General features: G+C 33.0%; 1 protein-coding gene across 2 annotated transcripts in view; it reads right to left on the bottom strand.

The window, feature by feature from the left end:
• The window catches only part of EMC2 (ER membrane protein complex subunit 2), a 59,349-nt gene that overhangs the window by 6,134 nt on the left and 30,240 nt on the right, over window positions 1-22,975 (bottom strand). For both annotated transcript variants that reach the window (XM_046642599.1, XM_046642601.1), the window contains 6 exons: window positions 17,700-17,757; window positions 12,175-12,260; window positions 11,965-12,024; window positions 6,481-6,562; window positions 5,547-5,657; window positions 3,326-3,430 (listed from right to left, as the gene is read on the bottom strand). In XM_046642599.1, coding sequence (XP_046498555.1) covers window positions 3,326-3,430; window positions 5,547-5,657; window positions 6,481-6,562; window positions 11,965-12,024; window positions 12,175-12,260; window positions 17,700-17,757 — 502 coding nt within the window. The remainder of the gene's footprint in view (window positions 1-3,325; window positions 3,431-5,546; window positions 5,658-6,480; window positions 6,563-11,964; window positions 12,025-12,174; window positions 12,261-17,699; window positions 17,758-22,975) is intronic.

Genomic DNA, 22,975 nt, shown 5'->3' on the forward strand with positions numbered 1-22,975 from the left:
ACATACTTAACTTCAGACCTTTTATTTAGCAAAATCATTTGAGAATAAAAGCCAGTAAGGAGTTGAAGAGATATGCTTCACATATAATGAACAAAGGGCTCATAATCAGAAAATTAAAAAACAAACTAAAATGTCATAAACCAATGAAAAAGATAAACTTCATGAAAGAGGATATCCAAATGGCCAATAAAGACGAAAAAGTATTCAGCCTCAGTGTTCACCAGGCATCAGGGATATGCAAAATAAAACCCCTACACATACACCAGAATGACCATAATTACAAAACTGACAGAACCAAGTGTTAATGAAGATGTGGAGTTACAAGAACTCTCAAACACTGCTGTTGGGACTATAAACAAATAATTTGAAAAATAAGCTTTATCTATTAAATAAATATACATACGTCCTATGACCCAGTATTTCCACTCAAAGGTATACAATCTTCAGAAGTACACGTACATGTACACCAAAAGACTTGTCAGCAATATTCATTGTAGTATTATTCATAATAGCCCCAAACAGGAAATAATCCAAACACCTATCAACAAATGATTAAAACTGTAGTATGTTCATAGACTACAGTATGATGAAAATGAATGAACTACAGACATAAACCAGGATAAATCTCATAAACGTAATAGTGAAATAGGCCAGACAAAAATGAATCCAAACTGCATAATTCCTTAAAGTTCAAAAAAATGCCAAAATCATGTGATTATAAATCAATACTCTTGGGGAGGATAAAAGAAGTAGAAATTGAGAGGAGGTACCACGAGAGCATTGGGGTGCTGGAATGTTTCTATTTATTGACCTGGATAGATTTACCTTGTATAATTCACTGAAATGTACATTTATGACTCGAGTTCTTTCTTCTATGTATGCTATGATTTAATAAAAATTGATTTTAAATATAGTCATACCATGTCAAAAAATGCACTGTGAATAGCTGTTTCTCAAAAATACCTAAAAAACAATGATGTAGTTTGCATACCATTAGTTTTATATTATCCAAGTCTTATCTTTCTTTCTCTCTCTCTCTCTTTCAGCTTATTGTGTGGAACCCCATTACAGATCTGAGCTAAGTTGAACTGCATTTGCAGAAGCACAGCCTAGCTAATAGTTATAAATATTCTGACTTACATGCCAACAGAACTAACATTATTATACATAATAAAAATACATAAAAGTGACTTTAAATGATCATGGGACACTGAATTTTTTAACCTCCCCAACTTTCTCCAACCAGGAGTAAAAACACAAAGAAACAAACAGCACCAAAACCAAAATGACAGAAAACAAGCCCAAGGAAGACATCTTCAAAAAATACATTGCAAGCAATCCTCCAAAACCCAAGAATATGGGTAGCAGGACACATAAAAGATCAACAGCTATGTTGCAGGAGCAATAGGAAGTAAAAGAAGACAACCTACTACTCTACAAGCCACAGAAATGAGAAAAGTACGAACTGATGAATCTGCAAATGACCTGCAAAAACAGGTCAGTCTCAAAGGCTCCAAATGAAACACAAGCATAAAAAATTGCATGCTAATGTGACATTAAACAAGTCTAACAGTCTAGGGCTTCAGAATCTCTGAAATATCCATGAAACACCCTGTTCCAGAAGGAAAAAAACCTTATACTCTGAATGAAAACTACCAGAAACTGAAACCAAACTCAACAGGGTAGGAACACTGGAGAGATGGTTGAGAAAAGGAGGGGTGAGGAAGGTAGCGATGCCCAGAGGCAGCCAATCCCAGAAGAAAAAAAAACTAATAATAAAAAGCAACATTCAAAACTGAGACAACATCTCAAAATTCAAGATCTATAGAGCTCTAGGGGGAGAAGAGAGACTGAAACCAGAAAATCTTTCTGAACTAGACCTACTTCCCAGAAAGACTGGATATACAGACTGGACAGAGCCCAGGAAAACCATCTCATTTAAATGTGGGGAATAAGAAAAAGAATACGAACTAACCCCATAAAAAACTATTATGGAGAAAAAAGAAGAAAATAAAATATAGAAAAGGATTTGAAAGAAAATGAATGATACAGGAGCTGGGAAAGGAGAGCCAATAAACTTGTAATTGGAGACCTGAAAAAGAAAACTTAGGCAACCAAACTAAGAAATATTTAAAACTATAATCTTTTTTTAAATTTTTTTTTTTTGAGGGAGATTAGCCCTGAGCTAACTACTGCCAATCCTCCTCTTTTCACTGAGGAAGACTGGCCCTGAGCTAACATCCATGCCCATCTTCCTCTACTTTATATGTGGGACACCTACCACAGCATGGGTTGCCACACGGTGCCATGTCCACACCCAGGATCCGAACCGGCGAACCCTAGGCTGCCGAAGCAGAACGTGTACACTTAACTGCTGAGCCACCGTGAATGTGAAAGGAGAAGGAAAAAAACTGGCCCCAAAACTGTAATTCTAAAAGCAACTTTTCTCGAAATAAAAGAGGACTGAATCCAGATATTGAAAGGGTCTATTATGTATTTGGGAAAATTGACCTCAGAATAATCAACAAAACATACTGTGGCAAAACTACTGGACTTTAAAGATCAAGAAAAAATCCCTTTGGGAAATCAGACAAAAAGTCTGTCATTTATTAGAGAAAGAAAATCAAGATGGCATCAGACTTCTTAACAGCAATATTTTATCCTAGAAAAAAATGGAACAATACGTTTAAGATACTTAAGTAAATGTAAGCCAAAGTTTGTATAAAAAGCCAAATTTTTCTTCAAATATAAAGACTATAGATAGTAAATTATAAACATGCAAGATATAAGAAGATACACTTTTCCATGAGCCCTTCCTGAAGAATCTCCTAGAGATGAGCTTCAAAAAACTCAGAAATGAGTGAAGAAGTTTCAGATAAGATCTGACAAGTAAGGAGTATACATGAACTTTGTTATATAAAGTCGGGTTAGTTTACTTTCAGGCTTTTCTTCCTCCTTTATTACTTGAGAGACCTCTGATTAAACTACACTCATATACTGAATCTGCTTCTGAAGTGCATCATGCAACTTGTTTATTCTTGCTGGACTTTTAAAATTACTTTTTATTTGCCAAATGCAAAACTACTGAGATTTCCAGATGATAAGGCTAATTTATGGGGTCATAATAGCAACAGACATCTTTTAGGAAAAAAAAAATGTGATCCTATAACTACAAGTTAATTCTATATGGTTAAAACAGATTTGATAAAGGCCCTAAGGCTAAAAGTCCAACGACAGACATCTGTCTTTGTAGTCTGTAGAAACAAAAACAACTAAGGAAAACATTAACTGACCTATATGATAATATACAATTATCAATACTAACCTGATAAGCTCTGTTGATCTGACTAGCTGCCCAACTAGCATATTTCATGTTGTCCTTTTTCATTTTTGCACTTGCTTTTGGATTAGAAGCAATATGACTTGCCGACTAAAAGCAAAAAGAAACATCAAAAACAAAATTATTTTTTTCTAGTCAAGATAATCAAAAACACATATGCAACAGTCAGTTTCAATGGGATGATAACAGTTTTAAAAATTGTACCAAAACAATTTTTAAAATAAAAATAAAGTTGAATGAAATTAGTATTTAGAGATGAAAATATATTTTAACATATAGAATAATCCAAAGTAATGTGAACAGAAACGATATCTTAAATAATATCTAAAATTATTTTGTAAGTTATCTACCAAGGCTCTTAAAGTAAAATTCCATTACCACTTAAGTACTTTAGAATATTACTGGTGTTATTTCTTGTTACTGAATTACTTCAGCTTTCCTGTCAGAACTATAGAATTATTGAATACTAATATAAGGAATTCCAAAAATAATTTAGTCCAACCCCTACCTTAACAGGTAAAAAGAAAATTTAAGTCCAATAGGAGCGATCTGACTTGACTAAAGCAAGTTAATGAAAGTCTTAGAAACAGAAAGAGATCCTCACTTTCAGTCTACTTTTCACCATACCAAGTATTTCCAAACTGTGTTCCATAGAACCAATTAGAGTCACTATAATTTGATCCACCTTCTCCTTTTCAAAAATGTATTTAAACAAGGGACTGTTAATCTGAGATCCATGAAAGAATCTGTAAACCCCCAAAATCACATGCTAATTTTTAAGTGTGTATTTCTGGGGAGAGGAAGATATAACTTTTATCCTATTCTTAAACATATCTTATTCTTAAGAGGATCTGTCCATGTGACTCAAAAAAAAAAATGTTAAGGCTTTCTTCTATACCTAGCTTGTGTTACAGACTTTTCCCGTCTCCTCCTCTGTCAGTGAGGAATTTATATGCAAAATCTGATTCATATATCTCTATGTCTTTAATGTCACCTTTTTGATATGAATTTCAGCAAATGCAGTGGTTAAGAGTATGACTGAGACAACTGCCTAGGCTGGAATCCACCTCAATCACTTAGTAGCTCTGTGTCCATCCTTGGACAAATTAATTAGACCTCTCTGTGTTGTAGTTTCACTTTCTATGAGAGGGTGGTAATAACAGTACCTTCTTAAATAGTGATGTGAGAATTTAATGATTTAAAACAAAAAATAGAGGTCAGAACAATGCCTGGCATATAAAGTGCTATGTATAAACTATTATTAATCATTTTCTTATTATAGATCTTTAAAATTAGTATTGTTAACTTATTTGGTAAAAAGAGACACTGCTACTATTACTGTATCTCCAAGCTACTACACTTGGCACTGGCAGAATCCAGGAAAAATTTCTTAAAATTCCTTTGAACTGTTTTCCAATTATATTTTGCCATTCCTCTTCCAAAAATTATTTCATTTACGCTTCTTCCAGCTTCCATTTCTGTAATCAATTCTTTTTCACTGAGCCCCAACAAGACATTCACCCAAATGTTCATGAAAAGACTAGGATAAATTAAAATTTCAAAGAATTGGACTACTAAAAAAAGCTTACTTTTCCAGTCATTCTGATTGCAGAGAAGGGCTCATTTTATATATATTTTAAAGCTCAGCAAGTTCTTCCTATTTCCTATATTCTTGTTAATTGACTTTTCTAAATCAGTCATTTGGCATACATATACAACAGAAATATTCAATTACATGCTTCCCACAAACAATTTCCACTATTTTTCTATACCATAAAAAATGTTTTAATTTGACATCAGAGATTTTATTTCTAACACGTCTTTTATTGGCACAGTTTAAAAACATCTCATACAACTATAATTTAAGTAAGAAATACAATAATGTTGGGCATAAACCCAAGAATATCAAAACAATTAAGAAATATGTAATATGGTTTGTATCTGTTATTACTTAATTTTATAAGGGCAGATTTCAATTCTAATACATTAAAAGATATTTTGCAATGAAATGTTAAACAGCTAGGATATATTAACATTCAAAAATAAAAGTGCCTTACAACCTATAGCTCATAATTAGCTAGAGCAAAAAAAATCATATTCTTACCAATGAAATACAAATATAAGAGGCAAGTAATTGGATGGGATAGTTAATGGATTTTAAATGACAGATTTCGTAAAATAACATTAAACATACACTTCAACTCACCATGTAAAGCCCAAACAAAGCTCTCATATTTCTGTTGTTCAGTTTCAATGCCTGTGCAAAATACTTTCTTGAAAGTTCGAGGTTTTCAAGTCCACCTTGGGTATATTTAACCTGTTAAAAATTGCAGAGTGCTGAAACCTGTTTATTTTACTACTTTGAAATATAGCATGTTTCATCATGCTACAGGCATTAGTAATTGAAACAGATATTCTGTAAACAAATGCAAGATGTTAAAAGACTTCATCTTAAAATTGTTAAAACTAATCTAAATTTTAAAGCATAACCTTCTCCAAAAAACTATTCTGTTCTATGAACATTAAAATCATTGAGTAGTTTTTAAAACAAAAATGCTGCCAATATAAAGAAGTCAGTATAATTTCTATTTCAAGTGCCTTGCAAATGCTTCACAATTTTATATATTCTATTACTAGCCTTACAAATCTAGACTTAGATACTAAATTGCCCTTTTCAAAGTTGCACTGACACTCCTTAATGATAAAGTCCTTCCAACTTTACAGCATTCAATTGCACTGCTATTCTTAATAGTAAGCAAATAAAATAAATACTTTCTACTTCCCAAAACATTGACCTTAATACGAATTTCCTAGAATATGGATTTAAAAATCACAATCATTATAAACGTCTTGGAAACCAGTAAATGATGACAAGTGGGGAATAATTAATTCATAATTAGGAAAGAAAATAGTATAAAAAAATACAAAGAACTTCAGTTTTAAATACAAGCTTTTAATGGAGAAATCAGTAGTTCCATTACAGTATTAAAAATTTAAAACTTTTACTCCAAGTCAATTTACATCATATGTTTTAAGTATTTATATATTTGCCGAACATGAAGGACCTATTTTTAGTTCCATAATAATACCCAACACCAACAACAAAAAAATCACATACAATTGTTTTTGAAAACACTTACTTCAGCATACTGCTGAGAGTATAAGTGGTTGTGTGGATTAGTCATCATAAGCTCCTCTAAACAAAAGGCTGCTTTAGCATAGCTGAAAAATATCAAGAGGAGAAATTAATTTTAAAAGTCACAAATTTTATCTTAGTTATACCTTAAGACAATTTAAAAACAATTTTAGTGACATCACATTTTATTCCCAAAATAATTTAAATAGTTTTATTAATAAAGTAGTTATCTTAAATACGAATTATGCTAATTTTTTTTAATGAAATGAATAAACAACAGAGGTCTAAATCCTAAAGCAGCCTATGAACAATCAATAGGTATTACATTTTTAAAACTGGGTCAGTATTATGACATCCAAACATTATTAACAACATAGGCTTTCAGACCTAGGATGAGGTTACATATAAAATAACTTCTGGTCCACTGATCATTTACTAAAATATTTAAATAGCTAAAGGGTAGGAAGGAAATAAATATTTTATTAAATACTCTCTATTCAGTAAAAATCCTTTACAGACATATATTTAACAACATATTCTATTAAAAAGACTTTTCATTACATAAGTTTACTGTCAAATACAAAATCATAATGAAGTTATAAATTTCCAAACTCATGAAAAATAGATCAACTTAGCGGTTTAGATACGCACTCTACTTAATTTAATCATGTTGTAGAGAAACAAAAATCTTGCTGAAAACCTGAAGACAAAAATGCTGCAAAAGGTTCTAGAAAAATGGCTTTACATCATGTGACTCTAATTCTCCTTAATGTATTTCCTATGTTTAAAGCATATGAATATCCTCAGTATTTACAGAAAAGCCTAAGAACACAGGTGTTGTAAGATTTATTTCCAATGAGGAGGTGATAACAGTACCCAACAGAAAAAGGCTACCTAAGAGTTATTTTTGGCTTTTGTCACCAATATACAAAGGTACCTATCTTTACACTAATGTCTGATGTACTTACTTTTCAAAATATACATGTTGCAGTTTCACACATGTGTACTGACTATTAGTAGCTAACTTTTATTACCTACTTCTTATGTATCATGCACTACTCTAGGTGTGTAATATGTGTTAACTCATTTAATCCTACCAAAGCACTAGGAAGAAGGAAATTCTCACCATTCTATAGTTGAGAACACTGAGGCACAGAGATGTAAACTGAAACTCAGGCTGTGCCACTCCAGATAGCCTACACTCTTAACCGCTAAGCATACTGCCTATATGCACTACACACCACAGTGAAAAATCATGGTGTTGACAGTAGTGATGAAGATGTGAATGGTAACATAAAAATGGGTACAGCAATCAAACCCAAAGGGCCCAAGGAACCAAAAATACCCTGCAGATTACCCAAAAACCACAGCATTTTAGATTTATGAATGACCTTATATACAGATTCTCAAAGATCATGCAGCTATGTAGCCCTTTTCATTTTTATATCCAAAATGTCACACTGGTTTTTGACATAGGACAAGTACATAATAAACGATTGAATAAATGATTGAATAAATATCTAGAACAAAAGTATTATGGCCACCTATTTATTATTCCATAAGAGAAGGGAAAAGGGTCTCTACCTCAAAGACACAACTTCATCAAAAAGACAGTGTAAATTCGTTCCCTTAACTAGGATGATGCCAAAAATTCAACATAATGCTAAGAATAAATATCCTTAGAGATTTAAATGGGTCGAGCACAACTGTGACTCTGGTTCATATAAGGCATAAAGTAAGATAAAACGGGCAGGTACAGTTTCTACTGAAAAATGAATGCCAAGATATTTTTCTCAGAAATGATTTAGCATCACATATAAGAAAGGGATCGCTTCCCCTCAATTTTACAAAGTATAAAATCAAACTAATTTTGTGGATAAAATATAGAATCAAATAAACTTAGAGCTGAAATGGGCAAGAGCTGGTCTAACGCAGTTTTTTCTGAGCCAGGGTCGCCCAAGTGTATTAAGCCATATGTAAAGTGATTTAAGTGATTATGTACTCAGTCCTCCCAAGGATGGTAGCATTCCAGATGCATAAAGAAGTAAAATTCATTATATACAATGACTCAATGAGACTAAGATTAGAGAAGTAAAAACAATTCGAATCTATGTAAAATAAATACTATTATTACATGGTAGAGTCAGTAACCAAATAAAGTTTTTGAAGTTCTTCTCTTCCTCCCAAAAGCATATGTATACGCTATAATATTTGTCCCTAGATTGCTTTATAAACATTATTTTTCCTTATAGGATTTTGATAATTTCATCTGTTATACAATTTTATAGCAAGACTGACCTACAAAAAGGAATCACAATCAAGATCACAATTAATTTACACTACTGGCTGCTCCTTGTGGATATAATATCTAGTTTTAACTACAAATCAAGTAAAAACAGTAAGTGTCTTTGTTTAAAAAACATATTTTTGTTTATAATATATACTCGTGGTGCTAATGGATAACTAATTTTTTATATTTAGAACAAGTAAAGTGTCTCAATATGGTCAACTGGTGTAACATATACTACTGGAGTAACTAAAGAGAAACTAGAACTTATAAATCAGAAGGAATGTCAAGTAAAACTCAAACATAAAAAAATATGTGGCAGAATTCTATATCTCCTTTCTATAAAAGTACTGAGTATGCTTATATGAACATTCTACTGTGGACATTTATTTGGAGTAAAAATTCTAGATCTAGCATAGCAATACTGCCTGTGACCTATTATATTTAAAATAGCTTGTATCTATTCATATGCAGAAAAGAATGTCAAAATGTTAAATATGTCTAGCAATTCCTAAATTGCTACATTTCTGCCACTATGTCCCCCAAACTGTGCTAAACTGACATTCCACAATAATTTATCACTTCTGCCCAAAAAAATCCTTTCTATTACAACAACTTGCCCAAACAAATCAAATGAATTAAGAGATTCTGATTTTCATATCATTTCAAAAAAACCTAAAGATATTTATTTCCACTCACTCTAAATCTGAATATTCCTTCTGTGTGCTCAATTAGAAAAAATAAATGGTCACTGTTTTAGCTTTAACACCAAAAAGAGTTTGTGATATAAGACAAAAAGGTAGCCTGAACACAATTACCATTGCCCCTGATAAGAGATTATTTTTTAGGTGCCTTTCTGTCTATACTTCTTGATTTTTGGGGATTTTTCAGTTCACTTCTCTCAAACGTATATTCAACCCTATCTCAATAAACTCTTTAGAGACTCAAAACAAAGCAAAACTGAATGTGGCCATTACAAGGTGAGGCAAATAATAATAATAATAAATTTAATGGTAGGTTAAAAATAAAATATAACCTATTTGAGAACTAATTAAAGAAATACTAGAAACACATGCAAAAAAGTAAAACAGAAAGAAACAGGAAAATGACATATTTACATAGTTTTAGAGGACAGAAAACATAAAAGCAATAAAAATTGACATATCTGATTACCTAATATAAAGTTTCTATAAATCAAAAAATCAATATTAAAAAGACATAAACAAGGATATATTTTTGACAGGACAAAGGTTCATATCATTTATATAAAGAGTTCTTAAAAATTTTTCTAAAAGGTGTAACCAATTTTCACCTATCAAAATTTGCAAACGTTAAAAAGAATGAGAGCACCCAGTGTCGTTAAAGGGACACTCTAATAATTGCTGCTGTGAGAGTAAACTGATATTATCTTTCTAGTGAACAATTAGGAACAATTTATCAAAACCACTAAAAATGTGCATATCATATAATCAAGGAATTCTACTTCTAAGATTTTAGCCCAAAGAAACAATTAAAGACAATCAGAACAGCATTATAGTGAACATGAAAAACAACCTTTATATTTCCCTAGGAAATTGGTTAAGAATACTAGGGCATATTATAAGATAAAATAATATAAAGCGATTAAAATCACGTTTTGGAATATTTATGGTGATAAGGAATTTTTGACAAAATATAAATAAGTGAAAAGCATAAACTACAAAAGATAATTCTATTTTAGGTTTCTGTTTAAGAGTTACTGAAGGAAAAAAATCAACTATGAACTGTAGTTAACTTAGGATGATATAACTACACATGATTTATGTCTTCATCTTTATTCTTTATTGGGTTTTTCAAATTTTCTGCATTAGGTATTACTTTAATTAAAACATTTTATTGATGATTTGAAATGTTTTAAAATGCTTTTAATCACATGACCTTCAAAAGGCATAGAAACATTTTAAATGACTGCCATTTTAGGGACAAAATAAAACTAATGTTAATTTTGTTACTGCACTCCAAAAATTCAGTTTCATGTTATTTACATTATATACTGCATATTTTATAAATGTTGACTTTCAAACTATGAAAAATGGAAACATTACCATTTAAACCAAACACACTACCACTCTCACATACATAAGAGAATCATGAGTATGTTTACATATGTGAACATATATCTATAGTGAATATGATTCAGGAAATAATTTCCTAATGAAAAACAAAGAGAATCTGACAGCCAGAGTATAGTAGAGAACTGAAGAATGGTTCCCAGAATACAGTACATACTCATTAAATGACAGCTACTACTTTTACTTTAGCTCCCACTTTTATTAGAATTATGCAGATAACTACCTTAATTCTCCATTTCACATTACATACACAGCCCTGGGCAAAGACAAGAAAGAAGTGTCTTCATTCTATTTTATTTCCTGTGTCAGCTATTTGTAGTATAAGAATGAAGTTAACTATTCATGCACTTTAAGAATATGTGCATGAGAATCTGATTCTATTCTCTCAAAAAGAAGGAAACAAACAACGTGATATACTTCAGATTCAGAAGAACTAAGCAGAAAAAAAAATCGTGCCTCTAGATGGAGGTTGGCGTTAATGCTGTGATATTAGAAAACTTGCACTAAGACTGGGCTAATCCTCTCACACTGGGATTTCCTCCTGTCACTACAGCAATAAAAAAGCTAACAAAAACATTAAATATCCAATAAGCAAGTTCCTACAACATTCAACATTCTTGATTATTCTTGGTTTTTTACCCAGGCAACAGAATGCTTCTACTTTGGAAGAGTTGATTCTCTTAGTACTAAGGCTAATAAATGCATTCACTTGACAGAATTTTTAAACAGCAGGGAGTATAATACTCTTTGTATATAAGAAGAATTTAAACTCTAAAAATTCACAATTTTGATTCATTAAAAATAACCTTAGCTTTGCAAATGCAGGCCTTTCTAATTCCAAAGAATGCCATTCATATTTGAAAGAAAAACTTATTTCCCAAACAAAAAGACAAATGACTTAGTTAAAGCAATTCACCTATTATAACCAACAAATTGTGGATTTATTTGTCATTTGTTTACTTTTTTGTTCATTTAAAATGACATGTAATTCATATCTTCTCACCAATCCTTCAGAAACCATTATGCCTTCTTAACATATAGTGATGAAAACTGTACTCTAACAAAGTTTTATGTGCATCTAACAACTTACTCATGTTCATTGATATAAAGTTCTGCGAGTTCATGCCAGGCTTCTTGGTCTCCAACAAATCTGGTAAGAGGAAAGGGAAAAAAAATAAGCGTGTAGATATTCTGTAAATGAACAGCATGGAGGCGAAAAGGAAAATCAAATGCAAATTCCATTTTAATTAAAAAAGATTTATCAGAATAACAAAACACAATCCTCTTGTAAGACACTCACTGTTCCAGATACTCATTCAGTTCCCGAATGGCCTCCACATTTTTCCCCTGGGCTTTTCGAATGGCAATCTTACGCTTTCTTGCAGCCTATGGGTTGACATTAATAAAGGATTAGGCCTTCATGATTCCCTGGGTTTTTGTAAAGAAGGTAATTTGACTGTGCAAATTATTATCTCAATGCCAGTGAAATACCATTGTACCACTACTGCTTAGTGGGAGTTTATAAACATACTCCATGACATCCCACTGGGGAATTCAAACATTCCTCTAACAATCATATATGCTTTACTTTTGATGTACACAATGTATGCATCATTTCATTCAAGTAAATAACCATCCAGATTCTGATAATTACAAGCCAGCAGGGAATCCTAATCTTTATCCAGCCTAAAGTCCTTTTACTCTGTTTCATTCATAAGATCTGTATCTTAAGAGATAGAAGGATAGCGGAGATTAGAAAAAAAAATCTCACCATGGGCACTTGAATGTTATTATACAAATATGGCTTCTGAGAACTTTTTTCACAATTTTAAGAGAAAAATCTACCTATGAGTCTTTCAAAAGAATAACATAGGTCCTGAAAGACATATTTTATAATCAAAGCATTTAAAACTTGTATTTTAAAGATTTTTAAATGATAAATATAAAAATCAGTGCCATTTATTTATGTAGTCATCATTTACTCAACATCTATTGTTTTCCAAGTACTGTGCTAGACAATGAAAATATAAGCATAAAAAAGGAATAGATAATTCCTTGCAGGAGCTCAGTCTCATGAGAGGAAGACATATCAAATAAAAAGACAATGATAGAGATATCTGGGGTGTTGTGGTAACATGGAGATCCTAACACAGGCTGCGGCAGAGTAGAGAGATGGAAGGGCAGGAAGCAAAGTGAGTCCCAGATGTGATACATGTACTGAAATAAAAAGGGCAAGCAGACATTAAGGAAGCAAGAGAGGAAATTATATGGAGGACACTGCATAGTAGGAGGAACACAAGAGCAAAAGCATAGGAGAGAGTAGCATTGTGTGTAATTAAGACTATGTGTTTGAGGCTGGAGTGAATAGTCAGGGACTGGAGAGCACTATATGAACTATTAAATTTACATCCCCTCCATCTCTGATTAATTCAAAGCTGAAGGATAAATAATAAAATACACTATAACTAGGGCCAGGTTAAGCTTAATAATTAGGAACATGATTATCATTGTTTTATATAATACACACTCCACAAGATGCAGACAAGAGAAGTAAAATGAATGAGGCCTCTTTATACTAACACAGCTACCTGTCTTGGGGTGGGAAAGGTGGAGGTTTTTGCTCTGAAAAAGTAAAAGTCAAAAAATCAGAGAGAATCAAGAGATTCCCCAATAAATAACAAGAGCAATATTTATAATAATAGTGATATTTTGGTAATAAAAAAATCACATGTATTAAAAACATATATCCTTGATTATTCATCTCAGGCTGAAGGCCTAACACAATGCCTGCCACATAGTTGGCATAGAAATAATTTTGGAATAATTTCACTAGGTCAAACAATGAAAGCACCATAATGAATTCAAAGCTTAATCTCAAGAGTTCAGAAGGAGGGGCCGGCCCCATGGTCAAGTGGTTAACTTCATACGCTCTGCTGCAGCGGCCCAGAGTTTCGCCAGTTTGAATCCCGGGTGCGGACATGGCACTGCTCATCAGGCCACGCTGAGGTGGCTTCTCACAGGCCACAACTAGAAGGACCCACAACTAAGAATATACAACTATGTACTGGGGGGGCTTTGGGGAGAAAAAAGAAAAAAATAAAATCTTTAAAAATAATAATAAAATAAATAAAATATAAAAAAGAATTCAGAAGGAAAGTAAAAAGCTCTAAAAGTAACTCAATCCTTAAGCCTTCAGGAAGAATTACTAGATTTCAAATGTGAAAGCCTTATCCCAAGTCCTTCTGAAAACAGGTGAGGGATGAATTAATATATAATTAAGGAACTAATTTCTTTTAGACATATAATATCTGATTTCACCAATCCAACATCATTTGAAACAGAATTGTTTATTCCTTTCATTTTTCATGATACTACTTCTTCCAAAGGCAATATGGTAAAGCAGAGAGTCCAGGCTTTGAAATAAAAAAGACAAGAAACTGAACCCCAACTCTTGTCACTTACCAGCTTTCTAACCAAGGGCAAAATATTTAGCCTCTCCAAACCTCAGTAATACCATCAATCTCCAAGTATCAATGTAAAGCAACTGACACAATACATTGCCAACAGAGGGAAAACAGACTTCCAGGCACTCCTGCCTCCAAGGCTTATGCCGATGACCCTGGGAAATGTGGCATTCTGAAAGCATCTTCACCCTTAGCACAGAGGCAATTATATCTATAGTCATGTGCCACATAACAATATCTCAGTCAAGGATGGACTGCATACGTGATGGCAGTGTCATAAGATTAGCACCATATAGCCTACCTGTGTAGTAGGCGATACCATCTAGCTTTGTGTAAGTACACTTTATGACATTTGCACAACAAAGAAATCACCTAACAATGCATTTCTTAGAATGTCACCCTGTCATTAAGCAACACATAATTGTACTTTCCACGTTTTATGGCTTTAAGACTGGCTAAAAGAGAAATCCAAATGGTTCCCCTTATAGACTATGTATGAGGAGGTAGTAACTAAATCTTTACGTTTTAGGTAAATATTTTAGAGCAAGGTGACTAACATGAGCGTTGCCATATGTATTATTCTTTCATCAAATAGCAGTTTTATCTAATCTCCCCTCAGTACCTTCTGTCCTTCTGTAAATGTTTATCAAGTATCTGTTGTGAGCCACCATAGTGTTAGTGTTACTAAGAATTAAGACTGTTTCTGTTACTCTATCTGTAGAAAGCACTGTGGTAGACGTTGAGGGAAATAACAAAGCCAGATAAGACCTAGAACTAATAAAGACTAGTAGGGGAAGACTTTCACTTAATATGAAACAGTTAAGTTACTATATAGAAGACATCATAATTTCTTTTTCCAAAGCAACTTTAATGTATTATCTCAAAAAGATGAGAAAGCCCAGTTTCATCCTTTTCCTTAGTTATACTACTACAAAGATAGAGCAATATTTAATTACATATTATCTTAGACCTTGAAGTGAAATAATTTACTAAAAATAGTTCCAACTTAAACTGGTATAGAAGTACGATGTTTGACTCCTAATTCCAAGAAAACAAATTACAAGCTATTGATTTTTAACTTGGTATTAGAAATATACATGAAACTCAAACTTTTCTCAGAAACTTGATTTCATTTTTTCAATATATAGCTGTTTGAAAAATGAATACCTTTGAAACTGTGGTGAAATCTTATAATTGAAATAAGTACATGAGAAAGTCTTCAGGAAAAGAAAAATGGTACTATCTATAAAGGATTGTTTTATTAAAACAGATGGCAAGGCATTAGAATAGTTAAGACTAGAAAAGTATTCAAAACTTTCTGATTTTAACTCTTTTTATTGAGAATATCTAGATAAAATTAACAGAAGCTGTTTCTTTTTCTTTTTTGCTGGGGAAGATTAGCCCTAAGCTAACATCTGTCACCAATCTTCCTCTTTTTGCTGAGGAAGCCTGGCCCTGAGCAAACATCTGTGTCTAGACTCCTCTAATTTATATGTGGGACGCCTGTGACAGTATGCCTTGATAAGCAGGACATACATCTGTGCATGGGATCTGAACTGGCAAACCCTGGGATGCTGAAGCAGAGTGCATGAACTTAACTACCACACCACCAGGCCCGCCCTCACAAGCTGATTCTTATTTTTATTTTTTATAATAGGTAGGCTTGCAGCTCTGCCAAAACTTTTCCCTGAACTCTCTACATTCTGAGAATCCTCATAAAATAATGAATCCCTGCCATTCAGACACCAAAAATAAAAAAACCTAGGAAGTTTCCAAAGAAAATTTCCCTGGGGTGGGATAATATTAAAAGCAAAACTCTAAACCATTTCACAATATATACATATATTAAATCACCACATTGTGCAACATAAACTTTCACAATGTTGCTAGTCAATTACATCTCAATAAAGCTTGAGAAAACTCTACCCTTTAAGCAATAGATGTTAAGTATTACTATGGAGTATCAAAAGAAGCAAGCAGGGATCAGGGATTTATGACCAATGAATGCCTGGGATAAATGCTATCCAGAAACTGCACACTTCAGTATTGCATAATTTCCCAACTTAGCACAAATAATTTATTTAAAATGAATCAAGTTACTAACGTTCAATATTAAGCATTTCTGGATCTTATAAGTGACAATTGTACATTATGACTTTTATAAAATGTGCAGTTTTAATGAAATACTTGCCAAATAAGAGAACACCTTCAAGTATTTGTATTATGTGTTAATATAACAATTTCTCCTTTTATAAAAGGAAAAAACAAACTCAAACTGGTTTCTTTTTTTTAATTGGTTATATTGGTTCATGTAACTGAGAATTCTTTTTTTGGCTGGGAATGATTCACACTGAGCTAACATCTGTTGCCAATCTTCCTCTCTTTTTTTTCCCACAAAGCTCTAGTACTTAGATGTGTATTTTAGTTGTGAGTCCTTCCAGCTCTTCTATGAGCCACCGTCACAGCATGGCTACTGACAGACAAGTGGTCAAACTGGTTTTTGTTTAAAAATTCTAAAAATATTTCTCTTTTAGAAGGCACATGTATGGACATAATAACATAAGACATCAAAATACTGGATGTTATCTAAAGTCTCTCTTTACCTCTTCACTTAGTAAAAGGTAAGTCTGAGGGAAGTCATTATGCCAATATAGTAAACCAAAATGTTCTCAACATTAAAAAAAATTTTTTAACCAGGGTATTTTTCAAACAAATAATACTATACATTTGTAACAAATACTCTGCCCAATAACTGATATAAAACACTTGTTCAAAATCAGGATAAAGAGAGAGAGATGTATATTCTTATTCAGGTAGAAGGTAGAAAAAAGCAAAACCAAACAAAACACCTTCATTAATTCCCTATATTAACCACAGAGATGATTTCTTTCATTTTTCATTCAGACAAATAAGATATAACTACCCCCCAAAACAAGTTACTATTTCATAAACTTCAAAATATCACAAAAACACTGAGCTCTGCTGGGCTTTCATGTAAGTACATAATATTCTTTCCTTCCAAATTTCAACTAACTTCTCTCTAATAAGATTTAAGTCAAATTTTACCAAAGAGTTTTAAATCTATAAAAAAAAAAAATATGGCTCATAATGAAATATTTGAAATAAAAAGATAAAACCTGGCTCTGTATGCATTTTTCCATTATTTCAAACTGAACTGATTTCGCCTTCTTTTAAAAGTTGGGGTAATATTGGTTTATAACATTATCTAAATTTCAGATGTACATCATCATAGTTCACTTCTGTATAGAATACATCATGTTCACCATCAAAAGTCTACTTGCCATAATTTTGCCTTTTAAAATAAACTTTAGATGATCTTCAGGACAATCAGCTAACTTACAGTGTTGGTTGGATCTTCTTGTAAAATTCGATCATATAGCTGAATAGCATCATCATATCTATTTAAAAAGAAAAAGAAACACCAGGAATCATCAGCTTAAAATTTAATGACAAATAATAAATACAGAAAAAGATTAAAGTGGCAAAGATTTGAATGCATTTACAACTGCATTCCAAGTCTCTTTTGATCTTCACATAACGGTAAAGGTTTGCTACAGTGTCAATTTTTTACGGAAAAAAAAATCATGTATAAGGTACTTATAGAAAAACTTACTTCAAAAATACACTGATTCAATTTGGCCTAAATACAAAGGTAAAAACTAGCAATAGAAAGAGATTATCTCTGTGATCCTAGTTATACATAGAATTACAGCTAATAAAACATAATAAAAAATTTAATTTTAACAAATACACTCACAAGGAAATGATCTATGCATTAATTCTCCTTTAATATTTACGCCAGCTTTTCTTAGTTGTTTCAGTTCAATTTATTAAGCACCCATTAAGCATGCACACACAACACTTCTCTTTGCTGCATTACAATCTCATAAGGGAAACAGTTAACAAATTTATCAAGTGAAAAAATAATCAAATATGACAGCATACAACTAAGAAGCCAAAATTAACATTATGTGATAGTGAATCGAAGGGAGGGATACATCAGAAATAACATAAAGAACTTTACCTAACTATGTACTCTTATATACAATAATCTTGATTGGTATGCAAGTTAATTGCTGAGTGATTCTGAAATACCTTCCTAACCATATCAAAGACCCCCAACACCCTTCCACTCAGTTTCTCCACTTCTGGATATAAATCTACAGAGAAAGCAAAAATTAATATTTAAAAACTTTTACAGTAGTGTTTCTAAAACTAGGAACAACAAACAGATTCTTAAGATCCATTCATAAGTTCCCTATGAGAATTTTTTAATTTCATATTTTCCTCTTAATGATAGTCAACATCTTTTAACTGGACACTATCCCACAATCTTAGTGTCCAAGTCTGTACTTGTGATTACAATCACGCCAACAGGTAAGAATACTTTAACTGTAGTAAATAAAATAAAAATACTGAGAAAAATAAAAGCAGGCTTAGTTTGTAAATGTGTCCATATCATGTGAAGGCCAAATGTCATCACTGTACACTAAGTCAATCAGACTTAGCAGCAGTTCGAATAAAGAATATTAGTTTGGACATCAAATACATAGTAATACAGTAGGCATGCTAGCCTCACGATTATATGGTGAAACAGAAAATAAAATCATTAAATAATAATAAAGCAAAATAATAAAGTACACAAACAATAGCAAAATTAATGCTATAGAGCAGGGGTTCTCACAAGGCACAGTTACATGAGAATCACCTGGGAATGTTTTATATAACCTTTAGGAAACAGATCAGAAATGACAGAAGAAGATAGGAATCCATTCATTCATTTCATTAACATAATAATCTAAATTTTAATAGTTTTCTCATTTTGGTATTTTATAAAGAAACTTACATTGTTTTTATAGTTGTACAAAAATGATACACACAAGGCATTAATACTTAGTTTTATATTGGAATATATTTAAGATATACCAAAATAAAAAAATAGTAATTTATGTAAAAACTGAGTGTGATGGTTAATTTTATGCATCAACTTTACTGACCACGGGGTGCCCACATTAAACATTATTTCTGGTTATGTCAGAGTGTGCTTCCAGATAAGACTGGCACTTGAATTCATGGACTCACTAAAAGATATTGTCTTTCCCAATGAGAGTGGACATCATCCAATCCCCTGAGGTCCTGAATAGAATAAAGGCAGAGAAAGGAGTAATTCACCCTTTTTACTGCCTCACTGCAGAGCTGGGACATCTCATCTCACCTCCCCCTGCCCTCAGACTGGGATATACACCATTGGCTCCCTTTGTTCACATGCCTCTGGAAGTGGATCTGACTGAACTACAGCACCAGCTTTCCTGGGTCTCTAGCTTACAGATGGCAGATCCTGGGACTTCTTAGCCTCCATAATGGCGTAAGCCAAGTCTTCATAATAAATCTCCATTTATATCTTCTATTGGTTCTGTTTGTCTAGAGATTTCTAACTAATATACTGAAGGTCCACAAATATTTACCTTTAGACAGCAATTTCTCAAACCTACCTGTCTATTCACCTGCAGGGCTTTTTAAAGAAAGATCTAGATTCAACCCTTACAGACTGATCTCAGTATAGTGGGGACTAAGCAACTACATACTTTTTAAAATGCCACAGATCCTTCTAACTCACATAGTCATGTATGAGAATCAATGGTTAATGGTCCTATGTGACGAAGACATGTAATAGTTACTCTTTCAAAAAAAACCAGTAAAACCTTATTGGGTAAAATGATGAAGTAAGTTTCAATTAAAGAACAAGAGTTGAAGAAATAAAAGATCACTAGATTTCTTAGAAAACCTCAGATAATACTTAAGAATAAATTAACCATGTCAAATTACCATATCAATTTTTTGTATGGTTGGAAAGGGGTTAGAGGAAGAGTAACTACTAAAATGTGTGCTTTGCAAATTAATACCTCTCAAAACTTTACAAGATAATTTTAAAAATCATTCATGTTTGATGTGTTTTGCTAGTCATATATTTTTAAGATGGTCTAGGAATTCATACCACTTGAAATGAAACAAGAAGTGATATTAGAGTAGAATATTGATTCAGGAGCAATTCTTTGCAGATTTCTTCCATTCTGTCCTGATTCAAAATTATTCTCTGCTAACTTAAAATAACAATATTTTATCTATTTTTCTTTACCTATGCTCTTTGTTTACTTCCAGAGAGGATCCAAAGAGATGAAAAGATACAAACACAAACACAGAAGCCAAAAGCAAAGGAGTAAAGGGGTTGAAAAAAATTGCATAAATACATCCTGCTTGGAAAAAAAAGCTAATATAACTGAGGTACAAGTTAATTCTGTCTTACCTAAAACATCAAGTTAAAAAAGTAAGAAGTAATAAGCTGGTTCTAAAATTCATACATAAATTCAAAGGACTCAGAATAGAGAAAATAACCTCGAAAAAAAAGTAAAAAGTTGAAGGACTTACACTTTTGAATTTCAGAACTTACTACAAAGCTACAATATAAATACAGTGTAGAATCAATATGGTGTGGTATATGATAAATATATAGATCAATGGAATAGAACTGAAAGCCCAGAAATCAACACTCACATTTACATGCAACTGATTTTCAACAACGGTGCGAAAACAATTAAATGGGGAAAGTACAGCCTTTTCAACAAATGGTGCCAGGACAAGTGGATATCCACATGCAAAACAATCAAGTTGGACACCTACCTCACAACATAAAAAAATATCAACTCAAAATGGGTCAAAATCTAAATGTAAAACTAAAACTATAAAAATCTTAAAACAAAAGGTATGTGTAATTTTTGTGACCTTGGATTAGGCAATGGGTTCTAGATATAATATCAAAAGTATAAGCAACAAAAGAAAAATGAACTGCACTTCACAAAAAAACAATCAAAATCTTTTATAATCAAAGGACACCTTTGAGCAAGTGAAAAGATAAAACACATAATGTGAGAAAGGTTTGGCAAAGCATATATCTGATAAGGGACTTGTATCTAGAGTATATATAAAGAACTCTTACAACTAAATATAAATAAACCAATTTACAAACAAAGAATATGAATATACATTTCTCCAACAAAGATATAGAAATTGCCCATAATTTTAAGAAAAGATGCTCAAGATTTTTGGTTACTGATCCAGCATGTAAATACCTTGGAAGTCATCACTCACAACCTCATAAGACAAAAGCTGAACAAACTGAACAAACTGAACAAACCAACAACTCATCTTACATCCATCAGAGAATTAAAGTCTTAGGGTGTACTGCTGCCCCCAAAACTGAGAGACAGGTGAATACATACAATCACAACTTACCGGAGCACAAAACTCCACCAAAACCTGTTAGAACTAACCAACTCATGTAGTAAGGCTGCAGGATACAAAATCAATATACAAAATCACTTGTGTTTCAATACACTAATAATGAGCTATCAGAAAGAGAAATTAAGAAAACAATCTCATTTACAATTGCACCAAAAAAAATAAAATCCCCAGGAATAAATTTTACAGAGAAGTGAAAGCCCTGAACACTAAAAACTATTAAACATTGATAAAAGAAATTGAAGAAGACACAAATAAACGTAAGGATATTCTGTGCTGAAGAACTGGAAGAATAGTGGTAAAATGTTCATACTACTCAAAGCAATCTACTGATTCACTGCAACCCCTATCAAAATTTCAATGCATTTTTCACAGAAATAGAACAATCACAAAATTTGTATGGAACCACAAAAGACTCCAAATAGCCAACACAATCTTGAAAAGAACAGAGCTACAGGTATCATGCTTCCCAGTTTCAAACTATATTTCAAAGCCATAGTAATCAAAACAGTGTGATATTGGCATAAAAACAGACACATTAAGAGAATGACATCAGCATCATGGCAGAATGAGCTCTTCCCTTAGTCTCTCCCGGCTAAGACAGAAGGAAAAGCACATTCATAAAACAACAGAGGACACTCATGAAACACAATACATGTCTGAGAGATCCACGCAGCCATATAGCTGAAGATGGGGGCACTGGACGTGCCATAGGAGACAGTGGAAGGAGATAAGAAGATCTCCTCTCCCGCCCCGAGTGGCAGCAGGGCAGCGATGTAGGGTGTGGGGCCACATGTGGTGGCCAACACGCAACTCTGACAGGAGAAGGGGGAAAAAGTAGCCCTCCGCAGAGACAGTCTCACTCTCGGAGTTGCCTCACAGGCCACAGGAACACTGTAGACTGAGGCAGCTAAGCAACTGCAGGGGCGTCCCCACCAAGCCTAGCAGCCCAGGTAGGCAGACAATGAGTGTAGGGTGGGACTGCACGGGATTGTGCATGCGAAAGAAAGCACCCCACTCTCCTCCTACCTGGTGCAAGAGCTCAGCCAGTCAGCCAGAGCAGGGGATCCCACCAGAGCTCCTCAACCTATGTGTGTAATGCAGCGGTCAGCAGGCAAATGCAGATGGGCCGTGTTGGCATAGCTTATAATGGACAGGCACAGTTGCCAGGGGTCACAGTGGGTTCGGAAAACAAAGCTCCTACCCACTTCAGTGGGAGCAGGTGGAATCTGTGACCAAATACTACCACTATGCAATGGCACAAATGCACCCCATCAAACAGTATGAAATATATTAACACTCCAGACCTGAAAGAAAATG

The sequence above is a fragment of the Equus quagga genome, chromosome 16, assembly GCF_021613505.1.
Source record: "Equus quagga isolate Etosha38 chromosome 16, UCLA_HA_Equagga_1.0, whole genome shotgun sequence".
NCBI classification, from domain to species: Eukaryota; Metazoa; Chordata; class Mammalia; order Perissodactyla; family Equidae; genus Equus; species Equus quagga.